Genomic DNA, 21,929 nt, shown 5'->3' on the forward strand with positions numbered 1-21,929 from the left:
TAACATCATAGACTTTACTTACACAAACCTAGATGGTAGAACTTATTACACATCTAGGTTGTATGGTATAGCTATTGCTCCTAGGCTATAAACCTACATAGCATGTTACTGTATTGAATAATATAGTCAATTGTAATACAATGGCAAATTTTTGTGTATCTAAACACATCTAAACATAGAAAAGCTATAATACAGATTTTTTTTTAAAGGTATATCCAGAAGCTGCTATGGGTGCATCAGCGAGTGAGTGGTGAGTGAATGTGAAGGCCTAGGACATTATTGTACACTACTGTAGACTTTATACTACTCAATTTATTTTTAATATTTTATTTTATTTTATTTTGCACTCCAGCCTGGGCAATAAGAGCAAGACTCTGTCTCAAACAAAAAATAAAAAAAATTTAGAGTTCTGAAAGATATAGGATGAAGGGTGAGTATAATATAGAGGAGCATACTAAGAGAAATTAAGATGTATCATCAATCAGTACAGTACTTAGTCTCACTCTTTGTTTTGTGGTTTGGTTTTTTTTTTGAGATGGAGTCTCACTTTCTCGCCCAGGCTGGAGCGCAGTGGTGCTATCTCACTCACTGCAACCTCCGCCTCCTAGGTTCAAGTGACTGTCCTGCCTCAGCCTCCCGAATAGCTGGGATTACAAGTGCCCACCACCATGCCCGGCTAATTTTCTGTATTTTTAGGAGAGATGGGATTTCATGATGTTGGCCAGGCTGGTCTCAAACTCCTGACCTCAGGTGATCCACCTGCTTTGGCCTCTCAAAATGCTGGGATTACAGGCATGAGCCACTGCACCCGGCCTGGTTTTTTTGAGATGGAGTCTCACTCTCTCACCCAAGCTGGAGTGCAGTGGCACAATCTTGGCTCACTGCAACCTCTGCCTCCCGGGCTCAAGCAATTCTCCCACCTCAGCCTCCCAAGCAGCTGGGATTACAGGTGTGTACCACCACGCCCAGCTAATTTTTTTTGTATTTTAGTAGAGACAGGGTTTCACCATGTTGCCCAGGGTGGTTTCGAACTCCTGAGCTCAGGCAATCCATCTGCCTTGGCCTCCCAAAGTGTCGGGATTACAGGCGTGAGCCACTGCGCCTGGCCATAGTCTCACTCTTGAAAGAAATTCAACTGTCAATTTATTTCAATGAAATAATTCATGACAAAATTTGTTAGTGAAAAACCATAGTACAAAGGTTATCACTAAGATGTTTTTAGCAATAGCAAGTATTTATTTATCATTTTGTACACTAACAGACACTATAAGAAGGTAAGTTTGACTGTGGATACCAATAAGCCACATCAACAACATGCCAAAGAAAATTTTTGATGAAGCATAATGATTTTTGGTTCTAGGCACAATGCAGGCAGGATACAAAAGACTTTTCTTTTCTCTTCTTTTGAGACAGGGTCTCACTATATCGCCCAAGCTGGAGTGCAGTGGTGCAATCACAGGGCACTGCAGCCTCAACCTCCTAGGCTCAAGGGATCCTCCCACCTCAGCCTCCTGAGTAGCCGGGAATACACATACATGCCACCACGCCTGGCTAATTTTTGTATTTTTTGTATAAACGGGATTTTGCCATGTTGCCCAGGCTGGTTTCAAACTCCTGAGCTCAAGCCATCCTCCTGCCTCGGCCTCCCAAAGTGCTGGGATTATAAGTGTGAGCCACCACGCCCGGTCTGCAAGAAACTTCTTTACGTATTCCTCCATTCCCTTCTGTACGCCTTTCTCATACTTTGGTATCTCCTATCATAATCCTTCCCTTCCCAGCCAAAGCATCTCCTGACATAACAACTATCATGTTTCACCTTGGTTTTTATCTTCTCTAGGCAAAGTAACCTAGTTCCTTCAGTAACTCCTGAATAAAATAAACCAGCAAATACTGAAGTGAATACAAAAAACACAATCAGGCCGGGAGCAGTGGCTCACGCCTGTAATCCCAGCACTTTGGGAGGCCAAGGCGGGCGGATCACGAGGTCAGGAGATCGAGACCATCCTGGCTAACACGGTGAAACCCCATCTCTACTAAAAATACAAAAAATTAGCCGGGCGTGTTGGCGGGCGCCTGCAGTCCCAGCTACTCAGGAGGCTGAGGCAGGAGAATGGCGTGAACCCGGGAGGCAGAGCTTACAGTGAGCCGAGATCGCGCCACTGCACTCCAGCCTGGGCGACAGAGCGAGACTCCGTCTCAAAAAAAAAAAAAAACACACACACGCACACACACAATCAAATAAAATTTGATAAATTGGACTTAACATTTTAAACCTTTATACCTCAAAAGACACTATCAAGAATGCAGAACAATAGCCCAGTCTAGAAGAAAATATCTGCAAATCAGTTATCCAAATAAATAGGGGGCTTGTGTTCAGAACAGATAAAGAATTCTTAAAATGCAACATTAAAAGCACAATCTAAAGTGTGGAATGGATTTAAATAGACATCTGTCCAAAGAAGACAGATTGCCAATAAGTATATGAAAAGATGCTCGACATCACTGGTCATTAGGCAAATGCAAATCAAAACCACAATTAGATACCACTTCACCCTGTTGCTGAACAATTGACTGATGGGAGCCGATGGATAAATACTCTTCACCCTTTGGCTGGGATAACTCTCAGGCACATGACTCTACACTGGCTCCCAGAGTTTCCCAGTGGGCTTAAGCTCCAGTTACCCATCATAATAACTTATTTGATAACATACTCTCTGTCTTCTTTTTCCTATCTCATTTTCCCACTTTCCAGCTAGTGTTTCCTGGGATCACTTTCTGAAAAAAGGTACTTGCACTCAAATCCTTATCTCACAGTCTACTTCTGGGAGCAACCTAAAGACTTAAAATGGAAAAGAGTGAGATATGGGACTGAGGTTGGAGGTTTCGTAAATGGTTTGAGAGGGGAATCACCAACAGTTATCCCCTATCTCTCCAGTTTTCAACTTCTCCCTTTCCAGAATCTCCATTCCCTTTTCAGAAATTCTTTTATAACACTTTCTTGACATTACAACTTTCCTCTAGCTACTGCCATATATCTCACTATTTATTTATTTATTTATGAATGAATGACAGGGTCTCGCTCTGTCATCAATGCTTAAGTGCAGTGGTGCGATCATGGTTCACTGTTACCTTGACCTCCCAGGCTCAAGTGATCCTCCCACCTCAGCCTCCCAAGTAGCTGGCACTACAGGTGTGTACCACCACGCCCAGTTATTTTTAATTGCTTTTGTAGAGACGAGGTCTCAATGTGTTGCCCAGTTTAGACTCAAACTCCTGGGCTCAAGTGATCCCCTACTTTGGCCTCCCAAAGTGCTGGAATGATAGGAGTGAGCCACCACACCTGGCTGATCATATATCTTTGGTCAAGCTCTTAAAGAGTAAGCAATTCATATTCAGATCTTAATTTTCCACTCAAATCTAAACAGACTGCAATCGGGCTAAAATCTATTAAGTTTACCGTTAACATAACAAATTACATCCTAAATGCAAAACACAGTGGAAAATTCAGTCCTCAGCTGTGGCATTTGACATTTTAGGCTCTTAAGCAACCTCTTTCTCATGAAGCATTCTCTTAAGGTTCTGATTTCCAAGATACCACATTCCTGACTCTTTTCACCTTTTTGAAATGTTTTTCTCAGACTTTTTTTAAGGGCTGTCTTCCTCAGCTAAAACCTTATGTGATGGTGTATATTAATGAACACTATTCTCCACCCGTTTCTCTCTGGTTAACCTCCTCCATGCCCATGGATTCAGTTTCCATCTTTCTGGGAACAATTCTGAAATCTGTACCTGCAGGCATCCTTTGATGGTGGTCTTCTCAGGTTCCCATTATTCTTGTATACACTAACATTAAATCAGCTATCACATGATATTCTAATTGTCAGTATGTCTTTTCCCATTAGAACGTCAGTTTCCTGAAGCCAGAAATTATGTGACAGGCACAGAGTAGTGCTCAATATTTATGTAAATGGCTGAATGATTCTTTCATTTCCTGGATCCTGTCAGATAATCTACAGTATATCCTACCAATACAAAACTCATTGCAGATATATGATCCATCAATTTCTCACCTTGTGTTTTCTTTGTGTCTTCACTTTCCATGCTTGTCTATATTCTTTTTCCTTATATTTTGTCTATAAGATAAAGGTATTTTCTCAATTTAAATCAATGTTTGAGAATGGCAAAGATGTAAGTACAAATGGGTGGGAAAAATTGTTTTCCTGAAGCCAAAAGACCAGGGAACTACAACTTTTAAAATAATAAATTTAATTAACTTACTTAATAAGTTGAATCTGCAACTTATTAGATGTGTAATATCAAGCAGGTTGATTAAATTCTTTGAGGCTCTGTATCCTCATCTGTAAAATAGAAATGATATTCCTATTTCACAGAGTTGTTACAATAATTACATTTAAAAACATTAATAAACATCTGGCATTTTTAAGCACTATATGCATTCAACAAATTTCATTAAGCAAACGAATGACTGGGTGACTGGATCTAACTGGACCTCTTAGCTGGTCCCATTTCCTTCCATTTTTTTTTTTTTTTTTAGACAGCAGGGTCTCACTCTGACGCCCAGGCTGGAGCACAGCGGCTTGATCACGACTCACTGCAGCCTTGACCTCCCAGGATCAGGTGATCCTCCCACCTCAGCTTCCAGAGTAGCTGAAACTACAGGCACATGCCACCACACGCCACCACACTTGGCTAATTTTTTGTATTTTTTGTAGAGACGGGGTTTTGCCATATTGCCCAGGCTGGTCACAAACTCCTGGTCTCAAGCAATCCACACACCTCAGCCTACCAAAGTGCTGAGATTACAAGTGTGAGCTCCCACACCCAGCCCCCACTTTCTTATTTTCTTCACGGAAATCTTCATCTCATAGTTTCAGATTAGGGACCCCCTACCTATGAGAGGTTTAAACACACACACACACACACACACACACACACACACACACACACACACACTCCTTAGATTGGCCTTTCTCTTCACAAGCTAAATACTAAATTAACAACCCATGGTTATTTTCAACATGGTATAGTGAGATGGGATCTCACTATGATGTCCAGGCTGGTCTCCTGAGCTCAAGCAATCCACCCACCTCAGCCTCTCAAAGTGCTGGGATTACACACTTGAGCCACCATGCCCAGCCTAGAACCATTTTTAAAATAACTGGCAACTCTGATATGGCCTCTCACATACCCTACTTTAAAATGCTAAACTGATTAGTTAGAAAAAATGCCTCGGAGTCCAGTTAACTTCTTAGAGCAACAAATCAGGATTCACAAAACTCTAAAATTCTTATTCCAACACTATGTTGTTAAAGAGAGATATCCAATTATCCATTTATAGAGCAAGGCCTTGTCTCAAAAAGAAAAAAGAAAAGAAAATTCCTAAGCACAAAGAAATGTTTAAAGAAATAACAAATGTAAAAATCTTTTATAAAGTAGTATACAAATGTACAGGTATATTATTTTTGCCTTTTTAATTTTTTTAAGAGATAGGGTCTCAATCTGTCACCCAGGCTGTAGTGCAGTGGCATGATCTTGGCTCACTGCAGTTTCAAACTCCTGAGCTCAAGTGATCCTCCTGCCTCAGCATTCCGAGTAGCTGAGTCTACAGGCACACATCACCACACCCGGCTAATTTTTTAATATTTTTGTAGAGACAGAGATTTTGCTATGTTGCCCAGACTGGTCTTGAATTCCCGGCTTCAAGTGATCCTCCCGTCTTGGCCTCCCAATGTGCTGAGATTAGAGGCATGAGTCACCATGCCTGGCCCATTTTTTAACCTAAATATTACATTAAAATAGAAGTAGGTATGTTGTAAGTCCACAGGATTGGATATTATTACAAGAATATTCACATTTACTAGAAATGTTCAATAGCAAAGAAAAATGCTTATGTTACAAAGCTAACCAAAAAGAGTAAGACTCAATTTAATCTACAGTCTGATCCAAATTAGTTAGAGGTAAATATAAAATAAGACTGGCTAGAAAGATGACATATTAACACTTGTCTTTAGTTGGTGGTTCTATGGGTTTTATCCCACTATTTTCTATTTTTCACAATTTTTATAATAACAGCTTCTAACATTCAGTAAATACCTATTGAGGCTAGGCTTTGTTCTTTACATCTTATGAATATTCTTTTTGGTCTTCACGATAACCTTATGAGGGAATTATAAGGATGAAGATACATGAGGAGAGGGCAAATAATTTGACTAACTTCAAATTGCTAGTAAGTGCCAGAGTTAAAATGGGAACCAAGAAAATTTCAGGCTAGGGCCTACACTCTTATCCTCTCTTATACCGTCTCCCATATATAAATACATATTGCTTTTGAACAAATGGGTGAAGATTTGGAAAATATTACTAGATTTAAAAAGGTGAACTCTTTAGAAAATGGAAAATTGTTATCATATATGGATGTTTTTGTTTCATGGACAACCTTAAGGACTATTTCCTTTATTTTAATTATCCAATCTATTCTGCTTTTAATATCATTTTTAAGAGGCATAATGTCTAACTTTTTTTTTTTTCTTTTGACGGAGTCTCACTCTGTTGCCCAGGCTGGAGTGCAGTGGTGTGATCTCAGCTCACTGCAACCTCCACCTCCCGGGTTCAAGCAATTCTCCTGTCTCCGCCTCCTGAGTGGCTGGAATTACAGGCATGCACCACCACGCCCGGCTAATTTTTGTATTTTTAGTAGAGACAGGGTTTCACGATGTTGGCCAGGCTAGTCTGGAACTCCTGATCTCGGGTGATCCACCCGCCTTGGCCTCTGAAAGTGCTGGGGTTACAGGTGTGAGCCACCGTGCCTGGCCTAAGAGGGGTAATGTATAACTTTTAAACCTAAATGCTTTCAAATTAAAACTGACCACCCACACTCTTTTTTCCCTTTGTTTTTATACTTTTTTCTTATAAATGGTTACTTTGCACAAAAAGAGTTTGCCAAGTACTTGGTAGCATTAACACAAGTCATCTATTTACTTGAGAAGTGCTTACAAACACCCATAGCAAAGGGTAAGTTATAACTTTCAAGGGATTGATAATCATAAAATTATATTTAAAATTCTAAAACAAGTATATTCTCAAGAACAAAAGCATCTGCCATATAAAGCAGATTATGAAGTGTTTTTAGTAATTTAGTGAATACATGTACTGTCACAAACAAGGAGATTTCAAAATTCTTTACTGTATTCTCACAGGAAAAAAGGATTTTTTTCTGGATGACAGAGAACCTCTCCCACTTACACGTTTCACTCAACCCGCTCCTCAAAACAATAGTGTTAACTCAAATCCAAATTTCAGCAAGAAAAGTAGCTGAATATTACTTGTTTACCTGATTTAGAAAATGTATACAAAAGCTTTTGGGGGGCCGGACGTGGTGGCTCGCGCCTATAATCCCAGCACTTTGGGAGGCCGAGGTGGGCGGAAGACTTCAGGCCAGAAGTTGGAGACCAGCCTGGCCAACATGGTGAAACCCCGTCTCTACCAAAGAAAAGTACAAAAATTAGCTGGGCGTGGTCATGCACCTGTAATCCCAGCTACCTGGGAGGCTGAGGTGGGAAGATCCCTTGAGCCCAGGAGATGGAGGCTGCAGTGAGCTGAGACCGCGCCACTGCACTCCAATCTGGATGATGGAGGGAGACCCCGTCTCAAAATAAATAAATAAAAATAAAGTTTTTTTTTTTTTTTTTTTGAGACAGAGTCTGGCTCTGTCGCCCAGGCTGGAGTGCAGTGGCGCCGTCTCGGCTCACTACAACCTCCACCTCCCGGGTTCAAGCGACTCTCCTGCCTCAGCCTCCCGAGTAGCTGGGATTACAGGCACCCACCACCACACGAGGCCAAGAAAGCTTTTTGAAATCGAAATATTATCCCAATATATCAGAAAGATAAATGCCATCTTTTTGTGTAAGGCTGGCAGGGCTGATAATCCCACCACTAAATTGTTTTTTGTCAGCGGATACCCGGCTTGTAATTATATATAGCGAAAATACCCTCTAAAGAAGACGCAAGAGAGAAGCGGCAAATTTGTTTTCGATCGTTTAAACGGGTCAAGAAATAACAGTCATTCAGGTCCCAGAAAACGCACCGTGGGTACCAGGAGTCAGCTGGCTCTGCAATATGAACACCCCCCATAAATCCTCAGGGCCTCCTCCCGGGTTCCACAGGTAACAGACACGTAACCTTTCCAAGGAGGGGGCACTCACCCCGCCTGGCTTCCTGCCCATTCAGCCTGCGGCCCGCTAACCTAAAGAGTTGGAGGAATTCCTTGTGCAGAGCTTAGGTGGCCCCTCCAGGCTCCTCTCTAACCAGGGCTCGCAAGTCCTGCGTGGGAGCAGGGCACTGGTTAGCCGCGTGGGCCACTCGCGAGCCAGCCATCAGCCCCCTCAGCAGGCCCTCCCCGCTCAGGTGCTGTGGGACATGCGGCCCGGCCCTGGGTCTGAGAAACGACTTCACTGGTGGGTCCCACCCTCTCCACACATCAAAGTCACCTGGGGAGGCGCCTAGGGAGTCAGAAGTGAAATAAGGGGGAATACTGCCAGGCCCTACACGTCTCTAAATGGTGCATCACGTGATGACTGTCTCTTCCCGCCAAGGGCTGTGGGGACTACAGCCGGGGCCTGGCACCTGCTCATAAAGGCCCCGTCCCCGCAAATCGACCCTTCTCCTCACGTGGGCTAAGAAGGGCCTGACGGGGCGGTAAGACATCCTGGCCAGCCCAACCCGCCTTCCACAGGCGCCAACATACGGAGTTTCCAAGCGCAGTAAGGCAGGACCCCAACGCGCGGGAGCGGAGGCCGTGGCGTCTACCCTCAAGCAGGGGATTCCGCCCTTTCTTCATCACCGCCCACCTGCCACGACGCCCGACAGGGCTTCCCGCCCAGCCGTCCAGGCTCACGTCCGTGGGCGGGACTTCCGGCCGGCAGCCCCACCAGCCCCTGCACCAGCCCCTGCACCAGCCCCTGCACCAGCCCCTGCACCAGCCCCTGCACCAGCCCCTGCACCAGCCCCTGCACCAGCCCCTGCACCAGCCCCTGCACGGCGTCTTACGCTTCCGCGGGTGCCCCAGGTTGCCAAGGGCAATGGGGTGGTCGGTGTCCTGGATGCAAGATTTTTTTTAAAGCTACAATATGAAAGAGAAATCTAATCTCACCGCCCCCGGTTTTTAGGGTTTTTACCTCAGAGGAGCATTAGCCCCAAAATTAGGGGACTGTGCACGCGGTTGACGAGGTCTGGCTATGGGATGGTGGCCGTGAGGCACGCGACGGCGAAGCCCCAACCTCCCCTCCACCTGGCATCCGTGCTGTGCGTTCTCCCTTTTGTTGGGCACGTCGCTAATGGTCACCACAGCCCCACAGAGGCAGCCAGGCCTCCACCTCACCAGGGGGCTTCCGGCGTTCAGTCCAGGACTTCTCCGTGCCTGGACCAAAGGATCAGAGTGGGGCCAAGGTCTAGGCCTGTCCCTTGCCTCCTCCGCCGTAAAATGCAGCCCACGGGACTGCTAGGCGATGAAGGCGAGGGGAAGGTCCCCGATACAGTGAAGAACAGCCAAAGAATGGCTGACACATTAGGGTCCGGAAAACCAAGTCCCTGTGAGGTACCCTAGCAAATCTAACAGGTTCTCACTTAGGAGACGCTGGCCTCAGAGACAGCTGCAGCAGATTAGGGGCCTTAGATACTAAGAGTCATGCACCATGGACCACGTTCCTCAGCCGTATTAAGACATCAAGCCAAAAACCGGGCACTGCACCCACTTCTGGATTCTGGATTTCCACTCCGTTTGCATCTACTACTTCCTTTTTTTTGCCCTCTAATATGCTGGTGAATGCTATTAGTCCCATGTGACTAAATTTAAGAGTATATATGAGTAGAATGACCCATAAAATTTCAAGAAGTAGGTTAGGCAGCCAAAACTCAAATTAGTTAAGATAATACTACATACAAGGGGATGGTCTTGTTTTCTGGGAAAACTACATATCCAGAAATAATTTCTTTTTAAATTCTATTCATTTTAACAAATGATGATGGTCCTAAAATGTCCATAGCTAACATCTGCACATGGCTTAAATTCATTATTGAAGATGGTAAGAAAAAAAAATTTTTAATTATCTCTAATAAAACACAAGGATAATCTATGACAAGTTACTTTGAAATAGCAAGCCAATATTGATGCTCAGTGAGAAATGGATAGGATCCATTTTCTAGGAAAATGACTGTCTCCTTTCCCCTCCCCACAAAGAACAAGACTACATTATTACAAATGAGAAAAATGTTTATTAAGAAAACAATTTAGCAGCTCTCCTTTAGAATTTTACAGGCTAAAACACAACCCGAAGGCAATTACAATTTCAATCATTAACACACTACCTAAGGTGCTTACTCTACAACTGGAAAGTTGCTGAAGTTTGTGACATGCCACTGTAAATGTAAGTATTATTAAAAATTACAAATTGTTTGGTGATTATTTTGATGACCTCTTGAGCAGCAGCTCCTGAAAGGAAAAAGGAGAAAAGCGAATCTTTGAAAGAGTGAACTTCAATACTCAATTCTGTAAAGAAACCTTTCCTTTTCAAAAGCAAAGGTGTTTGAAAGTGACCCAGAACAGATGCAGTTAGCTTACTGAGTCATATCAACATAAAAGCCTATAATTCTTTTTGTTATTGAAGGAAATCTAAACAGTAGTGTAGTTGACCAAACTTTAAAGGATACACACAGGCATAAAAGATTCTCAAAGGACACCCTACTGCTGCATTTGAATTTTACCTTGTATGTTTTATAATAAAAAAGGAGAAAGGTATATTTGTTCTGAATGCATTTGTAATTTAGGAAGGATCTATATTAAATATCGCCAGACTGCTATATTTACTCAAAACAAAAAAACTACTAAGAAAAAAACTTGTGCATCTTCTATAACCTGAGGACTGGATAGCATTTTTTTTTTTTTTTTTTTTTAGACAAGAGTCTCACTCTGTCACCCAGGCTGGAGTGCAGTGGCATGATCTCAGCTCACTGCAACCTCCTCCTCCCAGGTTCAAGTGATTCTCTTGCCTCAGCCTCCCAAGCAGCTGGGATTACAGATGCCTGCCACCATACCTGGCTAATTTTTTTGTATTTTTAGTAGAGATGGAGTTTCACCATGTTGGCCAGGATGGTTTTGAACTCCTGACCTCAAGTGATCCGCCCATCTCAGCCTCCCAAAGCGGAGGCCTTACAGGCATTAGCCACCGCGCTCGGCCGACTGGATAGAATCTGAGACTACTGTGCACCAAATACTGTTCTAGGCAGTAGGGACACAGTAAGGAAAAAAGACAAAAAGATCCACTTACCCTCATGCTACTTTTTAGCAGCAAGAGAGAGATAATTTACAAATAAATAGAATGTGTAGTATGTCAACTGACCATAAGGTGCTAAGGAGAAAAAGCAAATAAGGGAGATATAAATACAAGAGGCGGGGTTCATCTTTTAAATAGGGGAGTCAGGGATGGCATCACAGAGAAGACAGCATTTGAATAAAACCTGAAGGAAGTGAAGGGATATAATGGCACTGTGCAAAATGATTACAGAATGCATAGAAGTAAAAAACAAAAACAACAAAAAAAAACAAAAAACCTTCAATTTATACTTTTTTCTGCTATAGTTAAGTCATCCAGTCCATCCATCCGGCTGTACCTCTTCTTAGATTCTGGACTGAATCTGAATAAATAATAATTTGCCCTTTTCTGTGAATTGGCAGTTAACTTTGCTATTTTGGCACAAGAGACTACTTGGTTTTAGTTTAAAATAAATTATTCCAAATCAGGCTTTAATTTGGATTTGCTTAGAGAATAGTTTTCTTAGGTCTATATGATTCATTTACATTCTGAACACTTCAAATATTAATTAGACCTAAATCTGCCTTTAAAACATTCAACATCTAGAGGGAAAATGCCACAAGCTAATAGCTCAGTCTATAGGAGATCACAGGAGAGTAATATTTTTTTGAGGGGTGTTATGGACTGAATGGTTCGTTTCCCCCTCAAATTCATATGTTGAAATCCTAACGTCCAGTGTAATTGTATGAGGATAGGGCCTTTGGTAGGTGATTAGGTCAAGAGCGTAGAACTTTCATGAATAGGATTAGTGCCCTAAGAAGAGACCCCAGAGACTTCTCTTGCCATTTTTTTTTTCACCATGTGAGAACACAGAAGAGACAGCTGTCTATGAACCAGGAAATGGGCGCTCACCAGACCTGACCATGTTGGCATCCTGATCCCAGACTTCTAGCTTCCAGAACTCTGTGACAAATTTTTGTTGTTTGTAAGTCTATGATATTCTGTTACAGCAGCCCAAACTGACTAAGACAAGGGGGAAGTAGAGTGAGGGAGGGAAGTAAAGGGAGCTTTTATGAAAGACATGTCATTTTTGAGTTGGGTCTTGAGGAACATGTAGGTTTTGGACATGCAGAAAAACATATTTTTAAGGCAAATAGGCCCAGAGGAGCAAAGATCTAGGAGCAGGAAATCAAAGGGCATCCTGGGGGGAAAGCAAGTAATATGATAAAACCAAGGCTAGAAAGGCCGAGTGGAACCAAAACACAGGGTTTTTTAACGTCAAGCCAAAGTCCCTGGACTTGCTTGGAGGACTGTTGTAGAGTGTTACGTATATTGGTGGGGCAGAGGGTTAGTAAAAGGACACAATCAGAGCTATGCTTTAGAAGGATTAATGACTCTTAAGGAGTTTAAGTTGGATGGCAGTGGGAGAGATGGAAGGCAGGGAGACCAGTATAGGGGCAACTGAATAAGTATCCTAACCTGAGCAACACAGGGGACCCTGTCTCTACAAAAAATTGAAAAATTAGCCAGGCTCACTGGCACATGCCTGTAGTCCCAGCTATTCAGGAGGCGGAGGTGAGAGATCACTTGAGCCCAGGAGTTTGAGGTTGCAGCGAAGTATGATGGCATCAATACACTCCAACCCGGGCAAAAGAGTGAGACTATATCTCAAAAAAAAAAAAAAAAAAGAAAGAAATATAACATCCTGCTTCACTGACCTCCCTAATTAAAACAGCTAGACGACAAAACTTTGTATTAAAATAGTAACTGTACTATGTAACAACAGGTGAGTCTTCTCAAATATGGAACTCACCCCCCAAGAACGCAGCAATGGTATGTGGCTCAGCAGCTCCATATCGGCAACTAGAGGAGACCACAGAGACATGAATTTTGATTAGCCTTAAGACAGGTGTGGAATCATCTCCTAGATACCCTAAAAAATACTCACAATTCATGGACATAATCATCTTTCACCATTACAGATAAGCCATATTCCTGAAGGAAGCCAGTGAGACAAGACTTCAACTTTCCTATGTCTTCTTCAACTTGATAGTTAGATACCCCTAAAAATAAAAGTTAGTTTTCATTAAAATAAATGTGATTCAAAATTAATGGCCAACTCCTTTATTTAATCTAGTTTCAGATGTTCTAGTCAAAATATGTATGAAACTGAAGAACAAAAGTAACAAAGTATGGGACCAATATTTGCACATATCACAAACTTATAATCAGAGACCAACTAAAACCTAGTAAAAATTTGAATTTAATTAAATCTTTGTTAATTGTATCATATTCACTGTCTAGAAAAGCATCTGACACATAGTGCTTAATAATTATTTGATAGAAGAACTTAATGAATGAGAAAGTAATGTCCTACTTATACCCTTTATAAAAGTTATTCTCCAATTCTAAAAGACTAAATGATAAATGACACTGAGGACATAAAGCTATTAATAATAAGTAACTTTCTTTTTTTTCTTTTGAGAGAGAGTCTTGCTGTCACCTAGGCTGGAGTGCAGTGGTGCAGTCTCGGCTCACCGCAACCTCTGCCTCCCGGGTTCAAATGATTCTCATGCCTCAGCCTCCCAAGAAGCTGGGACTACAGGCGTGCGCCACCACAAACAGCTGATTTTTTCTATTTTTAGTTTCAGTGTTGGCTAGGCTGGTCTCGAACTCCTGGCCTCAAGTGATCCACCCGCCTTGGCCTCCCAAAGTGCTGGGATTACAGGTGTGAGCCACCATGCCTGGCCAATAATAGGTCACATTTATTGAGCATTAATAGATGCTGGACACTGTTCTAAGGACCTTATATATATATTAATTGATTGAATCCTCAAAACAGTCCTATGAAGTATGTATAGTTATCTCCATTCGTAGAAGAGAAAACTAAGGCACAGAGAGATTGAGTTACTTAGCTCATAAGTGATGCTGTATGACTTCCAAAGCTAGGTCATAAAAAGCCCTGTACCTTCCACTTGGGTTTTTTGGAATGTTAATGCAGAAGCCAGCTGACATGCTAAAAGGAAGTTCAAGCTAGCCACCTGAAGAGATACCTGACCAGCTGCCAGCTATTCCCACTGTTCTGACTAAGGTGCTAGTTACATGAGTAAAAATGTCTTCTTGCATGTCTAACTCAGTCAAGACTTCAGAATGACTCCACCCCCAGGCATCAAGCAACTGCATGCCTCCCCAAGGAGAACTGCCTGAGACCAGGCAATCCACAAAATCACGACACTATTTATTGTTTTAAACCACTAAGTTTTGAAGTGGTTTGTTATGCAATAGATAACTGAAATAAATACTAATCAAATAATACAAATACAGCAATACATATTTGGTGTTTATTCTTTTTTTTTCTTCTAGTAAGCTTGCTTGTTAGGACTATAAACTCTGAGCCGTGCAGTGGCTCATGCCTGTAATCCCTGCACTTTGGGAGGCCAAGGCAGGAGGATCACTTGAGGTCAGGAGTTCAAGACCAGCCTGGCCAACATAGTAAAACCCTGTCTCTACTAAAAATACAAAAATTAGCCAGGCGAGGTGGCGGGTGCCTATAGTCCCAGCTACTCGGGAGGCTGAGGCAGGAAAATTGCTTAAACCCAGGAGGCAGAGGTTGCAGTGAGCTGAGATCAGGCCACTGCACTCCAGCCTGGGCGACAGAGCAAGACTCTGTCTCAAAAAAAAAAAAAAAAAAGACTATAAACTCTGGAGACATACTGCATCAGATGGAGCAGCAGGTTTTATGATACCCCTAGAATGTGTTGCTATGCAATAATTCTGCACAATTAAAATTATCATCCCGAAGAAAAATATTCTGAGCAACCTCAGATCTTTGAGATTATGCCAATTCTCCAATGACTACATTTGCTGAAGATAAAAAGTAGACACTAAACAAACAAATTCCTACATCTTCAGAGTTACTGAGTTGAGAAATTACTAGCGTACTTTTTTTTTGTTTTGAGAGAGAGTCTCACCACAGTCACCCAGGCTGGAGTGTAGTGGCACAATCACAACTCACTGTAGCCCCAACTTCCCAGGCTCAGGTGATCCTCCCACCTCACCCTCCCGAGTAGCTGAGTCTACAAGTGCACACCACTATGTCTGGCTAATTTTTTGTATCTTCAGTAGAGATGGGGTTCCACCATGTTGCCCATGCTGGTCTCCTAACTCCTGGGCTCAAGCCATCCACCTGAATCAGTCTCCCAAAGTGCTGGCATTACAGATGTGAGCCACTGTACTATGCCTGGCCAGCATATTTCTTGTGGCTTTCCTATTCCACTAAATTAAACTCAGTGCGAGTCTTAGTAGCTAAACTATGGAAAATGACAGAAAAAAAGTTTTCTTCTATACGTATTCAACCAACATCCCCCTGTAATAGTTTAGAATCGAACACTATTTTGCAAATAGTTAAACTTAAAAAACAAAAGGTAGTTCTTCACTGGGGAACGTTTGGGGTGTAATGTGTTTACAATGTGAAATTCAAGCAACACTATTATAAATAGCCTGAGAACACTTTCAATTTAAATGTTTTATTGAAGATCTTATTATATCTGGTAATTCAATTGCTATTCTTACCTGGATATCTACCATGTTGTTTATGAAATCTATCAACAGCCCGTAACATTAAGTACAACACTATTTCATTATCTGGATTGTCCATGCTAGAAACTGAAAGGAAAAAAAATTTCAGTTTAATTTGGTTAATTTGCAATGTAACAAACAATGAAAGGCTGAATTTACTATATACTTGAGTTTCAGGACTATTAGCTGGAGTCACACAATCTCTACTGAAGTAGTAACATACTGACTTTAACTCATACATATCATACAATGGACTCAGTGACCTAAATATGACTTTATGCATACATTAAGTTTCATATAATATATAAATTATAATTACTTAGATAGGCTTAGAATAAAATTAGAATATGAATATTTACATTATCTTTTATATCATCACCATATACTCAACACTATTAACACAAAATATTTATATTTTTAAATTAATTAAAATTAACCCAGAATCAGAAGGCTATTATACTTACTAATTTCATCCTTGTTAATTGTATCCAAACCATATTCTTCAGCTAAGGATCGACATCTTACCACTCGAAGAAATGCAGAATTGCTGCCTGAACAGAGGAAAGATACTCTGGAAGCAATGACTGTGACTGGTGAATATTATGAATCACAGGTGACTTTAAGAACAGAGAATTATGTGTATACCCTTCTCAGACATGAGAATGTGAAGAAATGTTTTCTCCTTGGCTCTAATAGCAGAGAAAGCACTAGAACACAAATCACTTTAAATTTATATCCCTAGCACTACAACCAATTCAGAAGCAAGTAAGGTGATGGCCTCTCTGAACCTCAGTTTTCAAGTGTAAAATGGGGATGATACTGTTTACCTTTGAGAATTGTTCTATGGATTAAATGTAATACCTGTATAAAGTGCATCTCTAGCTCTAAAAATAATCGTTTTCATCATTATGGATAAGTAGTCCTAAAAGAGAGAGGTTTATGAATTGTACTCTTGATATATGTAATGACTTTTTTAAGCTTTGCATTATTGAAATTTTCAAAAATGCCCCAAAGTAGAACAGAGTAATAAATGTTCAAATACCCAGCATCGAACTTGCAATCTAGTATTATATAATCTAATACAACAAATGCTAATTCAAGATTAGTCTAATAGAACAAACAAGGTGCAAGATTAGTAGTGGCAGAAAACATTAAAACTGAGCCTAAACAGACATTGTGGAGAAATCATAAAATGGAAAGCTTGGATAAATCTATTTTAAGGATGGGGAGCATGCAAAATATAAACTTCCACAGGATGTAGGAGCAGTAGCTACAGGGAGAAATCTTCAGATGGCATGCACGACAGATTGAGTATTTTGAAACTGACTCTTAAATAAAAGAAAATGCTTCTGGCCTACTGAGGAGTTACTGAGAAGACTCCTACGAACCTAACCACTCTGAAACTAGATGGCAAAATTCTTAACTCCATTACAGTCATTTAACACATATCAAAATGAGTATTTAAACCAATATTGTCAATGTACATGTGACTCAAGACTTCACACCCGAAGTCTTCAGACAAAAAAATTTCCTAAATTACTTAAAATTTAAAAACTGAAAATACTGTATTAATGGCAATTTTCAATTAACCGACCGTCCAGCCTTTTTAGCACTGCCACAGATAAACATGTTCTACCTCTGATTCAGTCTTAAAATACTCTCCATGTATTGTATTATGAGAGGGAAAAAAAAAAACCTTACCCAATAATTATCTATATCTATATCACTGAGGCCATGGAAAACTTAAAATTTCAACCATTCAAAATACCTGGGAACATTCCCTGTGGCACATTTCTATCAAGCAAAATAAGGAAATTAATTCAAGGGGACTTACAGAGTAATTTTAATTCTTTCTCTGAAATGGACTCTGGTGCCTGTAAAGAGATAAATACAGATTCTGTTCCAGTTTAAAAGAGAAGATTAACAAAGGGTGTGGCACAAAGCCAATCACTGTGAGATGGGAAGGCTTTCTCCAGCAGCTGGGAGAGCACTTTAAAAATATCTTGTTTCCTTATCACAAGCTCTCCCATTAGGCAGGCAAATGACAGCTCCCTCTAAAGAAGCACAGAGCCAGTGCCACACCCTCTGTCTCTAAACCCTTTCTGGCTGGAGTTATGTGCTCAGGCCTGTATGGGCACAGTGTGCCCAGCAGCTTACCTGGCCAATGGACTGCAGCAATTTGGCAACATGATTACCCACAGCGGCAGCATCTTTCTTTGCTTTTTCACGGTAACTGAAAAAGAACAAAAAGCAATTACTAACGAATTTTTAAATTAGCAAAATTTAAATTGTTACCATGAACAAAAATTTTCTTTCCTTTTCATGAAAAAACACAGGCCTGACAATGTATGAAATGTGAAAATGCCAGGGAAATGCTATCAACAGCACCATGAGTAGCTGGGAATCTTTCCAGTGCAAGTGACAGACTCTCAGTGCCCACTAAAACCCAGGGTCCCTCTAACAGCACCCAACTTAAAAACTGCTCCCCTAGAGGGATCTATGATTTTGGCTTCTGTGACAGAGGACCTGAAAAAATACACTACTGAAGAACATGACTTATCTCCTGGAAGTCAAGTCCAAGGAAAGTTAAATACATTAAAACTGTTCATCTCCAATGTAAAACTTCTTTGTTTTTTGAGACAGGATCTCGCTCTGCCACCCAGGCTGGAGTACAGTGGCGCAATCCTGGCTCACTGCAGCCTCAACTTCCCACACTCAACTGATCCTCCCACCTCAGCCTCCCAGGTAGCTGGGAATTCAGGCGCACACTACCACGCCTAATTTTCATCTTTTTTGTAGAGACGGAATTTCACCATGTTGCCCAGGCTGGTCTTGAACTCCTGGGTTCAAGCGATTTAGAAACTGAAAATACTGTATTAATGACAATTTTCAATTAACTGACCTTCATACCTTTTTAGCACTGCCACAGATAAACATGCTCTACCTCTGATTCAGTTATAAAATACTCTGTATTTATTATGAGAGGAAAAAAAACCCCAATAATTATCTCTATTTATACCACTGAGACCATGGAAAACGTAAAATGTCAACCATTTAAAACACCTGTGAACACCCCCTGTGGCACATTTCACCACCCGCTTTGGCCTCCCAATGTGCTGGGAATACATGTGTGAGCCACTGCATCTGGCCATAAAACTTTTCTTTAGGTCTATTTACCTTTCACCCTCTAAAAATCATCAGTGTTCAGGCTGACTACCTCCCATGTAAGGTCATACTTCTTTCTATCCTCAATTGACCTTCCCCAAGTTTTAAGTAGTTGAACTCTTAGGCTAGGACAACAAACCAAGATTCGTTCAATGGTGACATGATAAAGTGTGAAATCTGTCTGGGGAAGAGAGATCATCTCTGTGTGCCATTACTTGGCCCCCAAAGAAACGAAGCCAGCAGACCTGGATTCTTTGCACCATGCCCTAACTATACGAGGGTAATATTCATTGAGACCCATCCCTATGATAATCTATCTGGGTTCAAGCTAGTGATACCTGGATAGCAAGGTGTCTAGCTATAGTCATAGACTATAAATTATGAAACATTAAGATAAAAAATTCATCAAACCTTCATGGTTTTAAGTTACAAATAGAAGGCAGTATAGGGCCATAGCTAAGCATACAGGCTCTGGTACTGAGTTTCCTGGGGTTCAAATCTTGGTTCTGCCATTTACCAGCTATCTGACCTTGTATAAGTAACCTTTTCAATACCTTAGTTTCTTCATGTGTAAAATAGGGACAATAACAGTCTCTCTCTCTCTCATAAGGTCTTTGTGAACCTTGTGTGTGTATTAAATTACTTAATACAAATAGTTCACAGCACAGAGTTAAGTGATCAAATATTATCAAGAAGTATGAAAAAAAACTCTGCCTCCTAGGCATATGTGGTAATTCTGTATGTCCCATTCAATTTTGCTTTGAGCTTAAAAATAATTGCCCCCTAAGTATTTTTTTTTTTTTTTTTTGAGACGGAATCTTGCTGTCGCCAGGCTGGAGTGCAGTGGCGCGATCTTGGCTCACTGCAACCTCCGCCTCCTGGGTTCAAGCGATTCCCCTGCCTCAGCCTCCCAAATAGCTGAGACTACAGGTGCGCGCCACCACACCTGGCTGATTTTTTGTTTTAGTAGAGACAGGGTTTCACCATGTTGGCAGGATGGTCTTGATCTCCTGACCTCGTGATCCGCCCGACTTGGCCTCCCAAAGTAGTGGGATTACAGGCGTGAGCCACCACGCCTGGCCTAAGTTCGTTTTTTTTTTTTGAGACAGAGTCTCACTCTGTCACCCAGGCTGGAGTGCAGTGGCCCGATCTCGGCTCACTGCAAGCTCCGCCTCCCGGGTTCACGTTATTCTCCTGCCTCAGCCTCCGGAGTAGCTGGGACTATAGGCACCCGCCACCATGCCCGGCTAATTTTTTTGTATTTTTAGTAGAGATGGCGTTTCACCGTGTTAGCCAGGATGGTCTCAATCTCCTGACCTCATGATCCACCCTCCTCGGCCTCCCAGAGTGCTGGGATTACAGGCATGAGCCACCGCGCCCAGCCTGGCCTAAGTTCTTCAGCTTATTTTTACTTATTTGAAACAGAGTCTTGCTCTGTCACCCAGGCTGAAGTGAAGTGGCATGATCATGGCTCACTGCAGCCTCAAACTCCCGAGCTCAAGAGATCTTTCTGCCTCAGCCTCCCGAGTAGTTGAGATTAAAGGCGTATGCTACCATGCCCACCTAATTTTTCAATTTGTAGAGACGGAAGTCTCACTATGTTGCCCAGGATGGTCTCAAACTCCTGGACTCAAGCAGTTCTCCCACCTTGGCCTCCCAAAGTGTTGGGATTACAGGCATGAGCCACTGCAGCTGGCCTAGTTTATTTATAAGCAATGAGGTTATAATAAACTTTCATTTGATTTCTGATAGGATGATAAAATGTTTATCTCTAATATAATCAGACTTTGTCTATTACATAGTTTGAAAACAGTGACATACACGTTTTGCAGTTTTATATATTTGCCTGAATCTGCAATCATATCAGGAATTGTGCCTCGAACAGGTAAATTTCCTTGACCTTCTTTAGCCACAAATTCCTTTAAGGCACGAGCTAAAATCCAAAATGATGGAGTCTAAAAGAATAAGAAAAAATTAACATTAAGTGGTGTTTTACTTTGACCCAAAGGTTTAGCAGCAATGTTTTTATTTTTTTTGTTGTTACCTGTTTGGTGATATTTATGCAGCGATCATCATTAAATATATCTTCAATACTGCTTGGGATCTAACAAAGGAACATGAAACATTTACTTACACAGTATTAAGAATTTGCCCATCTTTATTTTCAGTGCTATTTCTTCAGATATGTTCTTTGAATTCTCAAATTGTAATCAAATACAAACTTCTGATTTGTTTATAATTTTATTTAGAATCAGTACCATATGAAGATTTGATGGGGAAAGAAAGAATGGAAGAAAGACCTCTCCTGCCCACTGTTGCTAGCATTTAATACCTATTCTCTTATACCATAAATGGGGTAAAGAAGGGGTCCCAGTAAATTATTATAGTTACATCTGAAGACAAAACAGATTATAGACTTGTAGTATTTCATGATTTTCCATCTTGTCAAAAAGCTGAAACCCTTGCACCCTAATTAGTGACCGTTGAGACAACCACTCTGAAAAAAACTAAAACTATAAAGTAATTTTATTGCTAGCAAGATCTTCATACATTAATCAAGAGTATAAAGCTGAGCACAATGGCTCACATCTATAATCCCAGCATTTAGGAGGCCAAGGTGAGAGGGTCATTTGAGCCCAGGAGTTTGAGACCAACCTGAACAAAACAGGGAGACCCCGTCTATAGAAAACAAAAGTAAACTGGGTGTGGTGGCACATGCCTGTGGTCCCAGCTACTTGGGAGGCTGAGGTGGGACGATCACTTGAGCCCAGGAGGTCAAGGCTGCAGTGAGCAGTGATTGCGTCACTGCACTCTACCCTGGGCAACAATGTGAGATCCTGTCTCAAAAAAAAAAAAAAA

The 21,929-nt window shown here is 41.4% G+C and overlaps 2 protein-coding genes across 13 annotated transcripts in view; both read right to left on the bottom strand.

Annotated features, from left to right (window-relative positions):
• Positions 1 to 8,907, bottom strand: part of TERB1 (telomere repeat binding bouquet formation protein 1) — a 46,479-nt gene extending 37,572 nt beyond the window's left edge. For all 7 annotated transcript variants that reach the window (XR_009214221.1, XR_009214220.1, XR_009214219.1 and 4 more), the window contains exons 1-3: positions 8,765 to 8,907; positions 4,279 to 4,358; positions 4,071 to 4,133 (exon numbers count right to left, since the gene is read on the bottom strand). Coding sequence is in view for 4 of the 7 variants with exons in the window: in XM_058441076.1 (XP_058297059.1) it covers positions 4,071 to 4,101 (31 nt within the window). In the remaining 3 variants the exon portion in view is untranslated. The remainder of the gene's footprint in view (positions 1 to 4,070; positions 4,134 to 4,278; positions 4,359 to 8,764) is intronic.
• Positions 8,908 to 10,270: 1,363 nt separating this feature from the next.
• The window catches only part of NAE1 (NEDD8 activating enzyme E1 subunit 1), a 28,476-nt gene continuing 16,817 nt past the window's right edge, over positions 10,271 to 21,929 (bottom strand). For 2 of the 6 annotated variants that reach the window (XM_058441077.1, XM_058441082.1), the window contains 11 exons: positions 21,115 to 21,174; positions 20,892 to 21,025; positions 18,063 to 18,138; positions 17,740 to 17,779; positions 16,370 to 16,456; positions 15,900 to 15,992; positions 13,276 to 13,390; positions 13,141 to 13,190; positions 12,874 to 12,994; positions 11,639 to 11,709; positions 10,274 to 10,507 (listed from right to left, as the gene is read on the bottom strand). In XM_058441077.1, coding sequence (XP_058297060.1) covers positions 10,398 to 10,507; positions 11,639 to 11,709; positions 12,874 to 12,994; positions 13,141 to 13,190; positions 13,276 to 13,390; positions 15,900 to 15,992; positions 16,370 to 16,456; positions 17,740 to 17,779; positions 18,063 to 18,138; positions 20,892 to 21,025; positions 21,115 to 21,174 — 957 coding nt within the window. In that variant the 3' untranslated portion in view covers positions 10,274 to 10,397. Of the gene's footprint in view, positions 10,508 to 11,638; positions 11,710 to 12,873; positions 12,995 to 13,138; positions 13,191 to 13,275; positions 13,391 to 15,899; positions 15,993 to 16,369; positions 16,457 to 17,739; positions 17,780 to 18,062; positions 18,139 to 20,891; positions 21,026 to 21,114; positions 21,175 to 21,929 lie in introns of all 6 variants that reach the window. The other 4 variants (XM_058441079.1, XM_058441080.1, XM_058441081.1 and 1 more) reach the window with 4 other exon arrangements.

This window comes from Hylobates moloch, unplaced genomic scaffold (assembly GCF_009828535.3).
Source record: "Hylobates moloch isolate HMO894 unplaced genomic scaffold, HMol_V3 SCAFFOLD_6, whole genome shotgun sequence".
NCBI classification, from domain to species: domain Eukaryota; kingdom Metazoa; phylum Chordata; class Mammalia; order Primates; family Hylobatidae; genus Hylobates; species Hylobates moloch.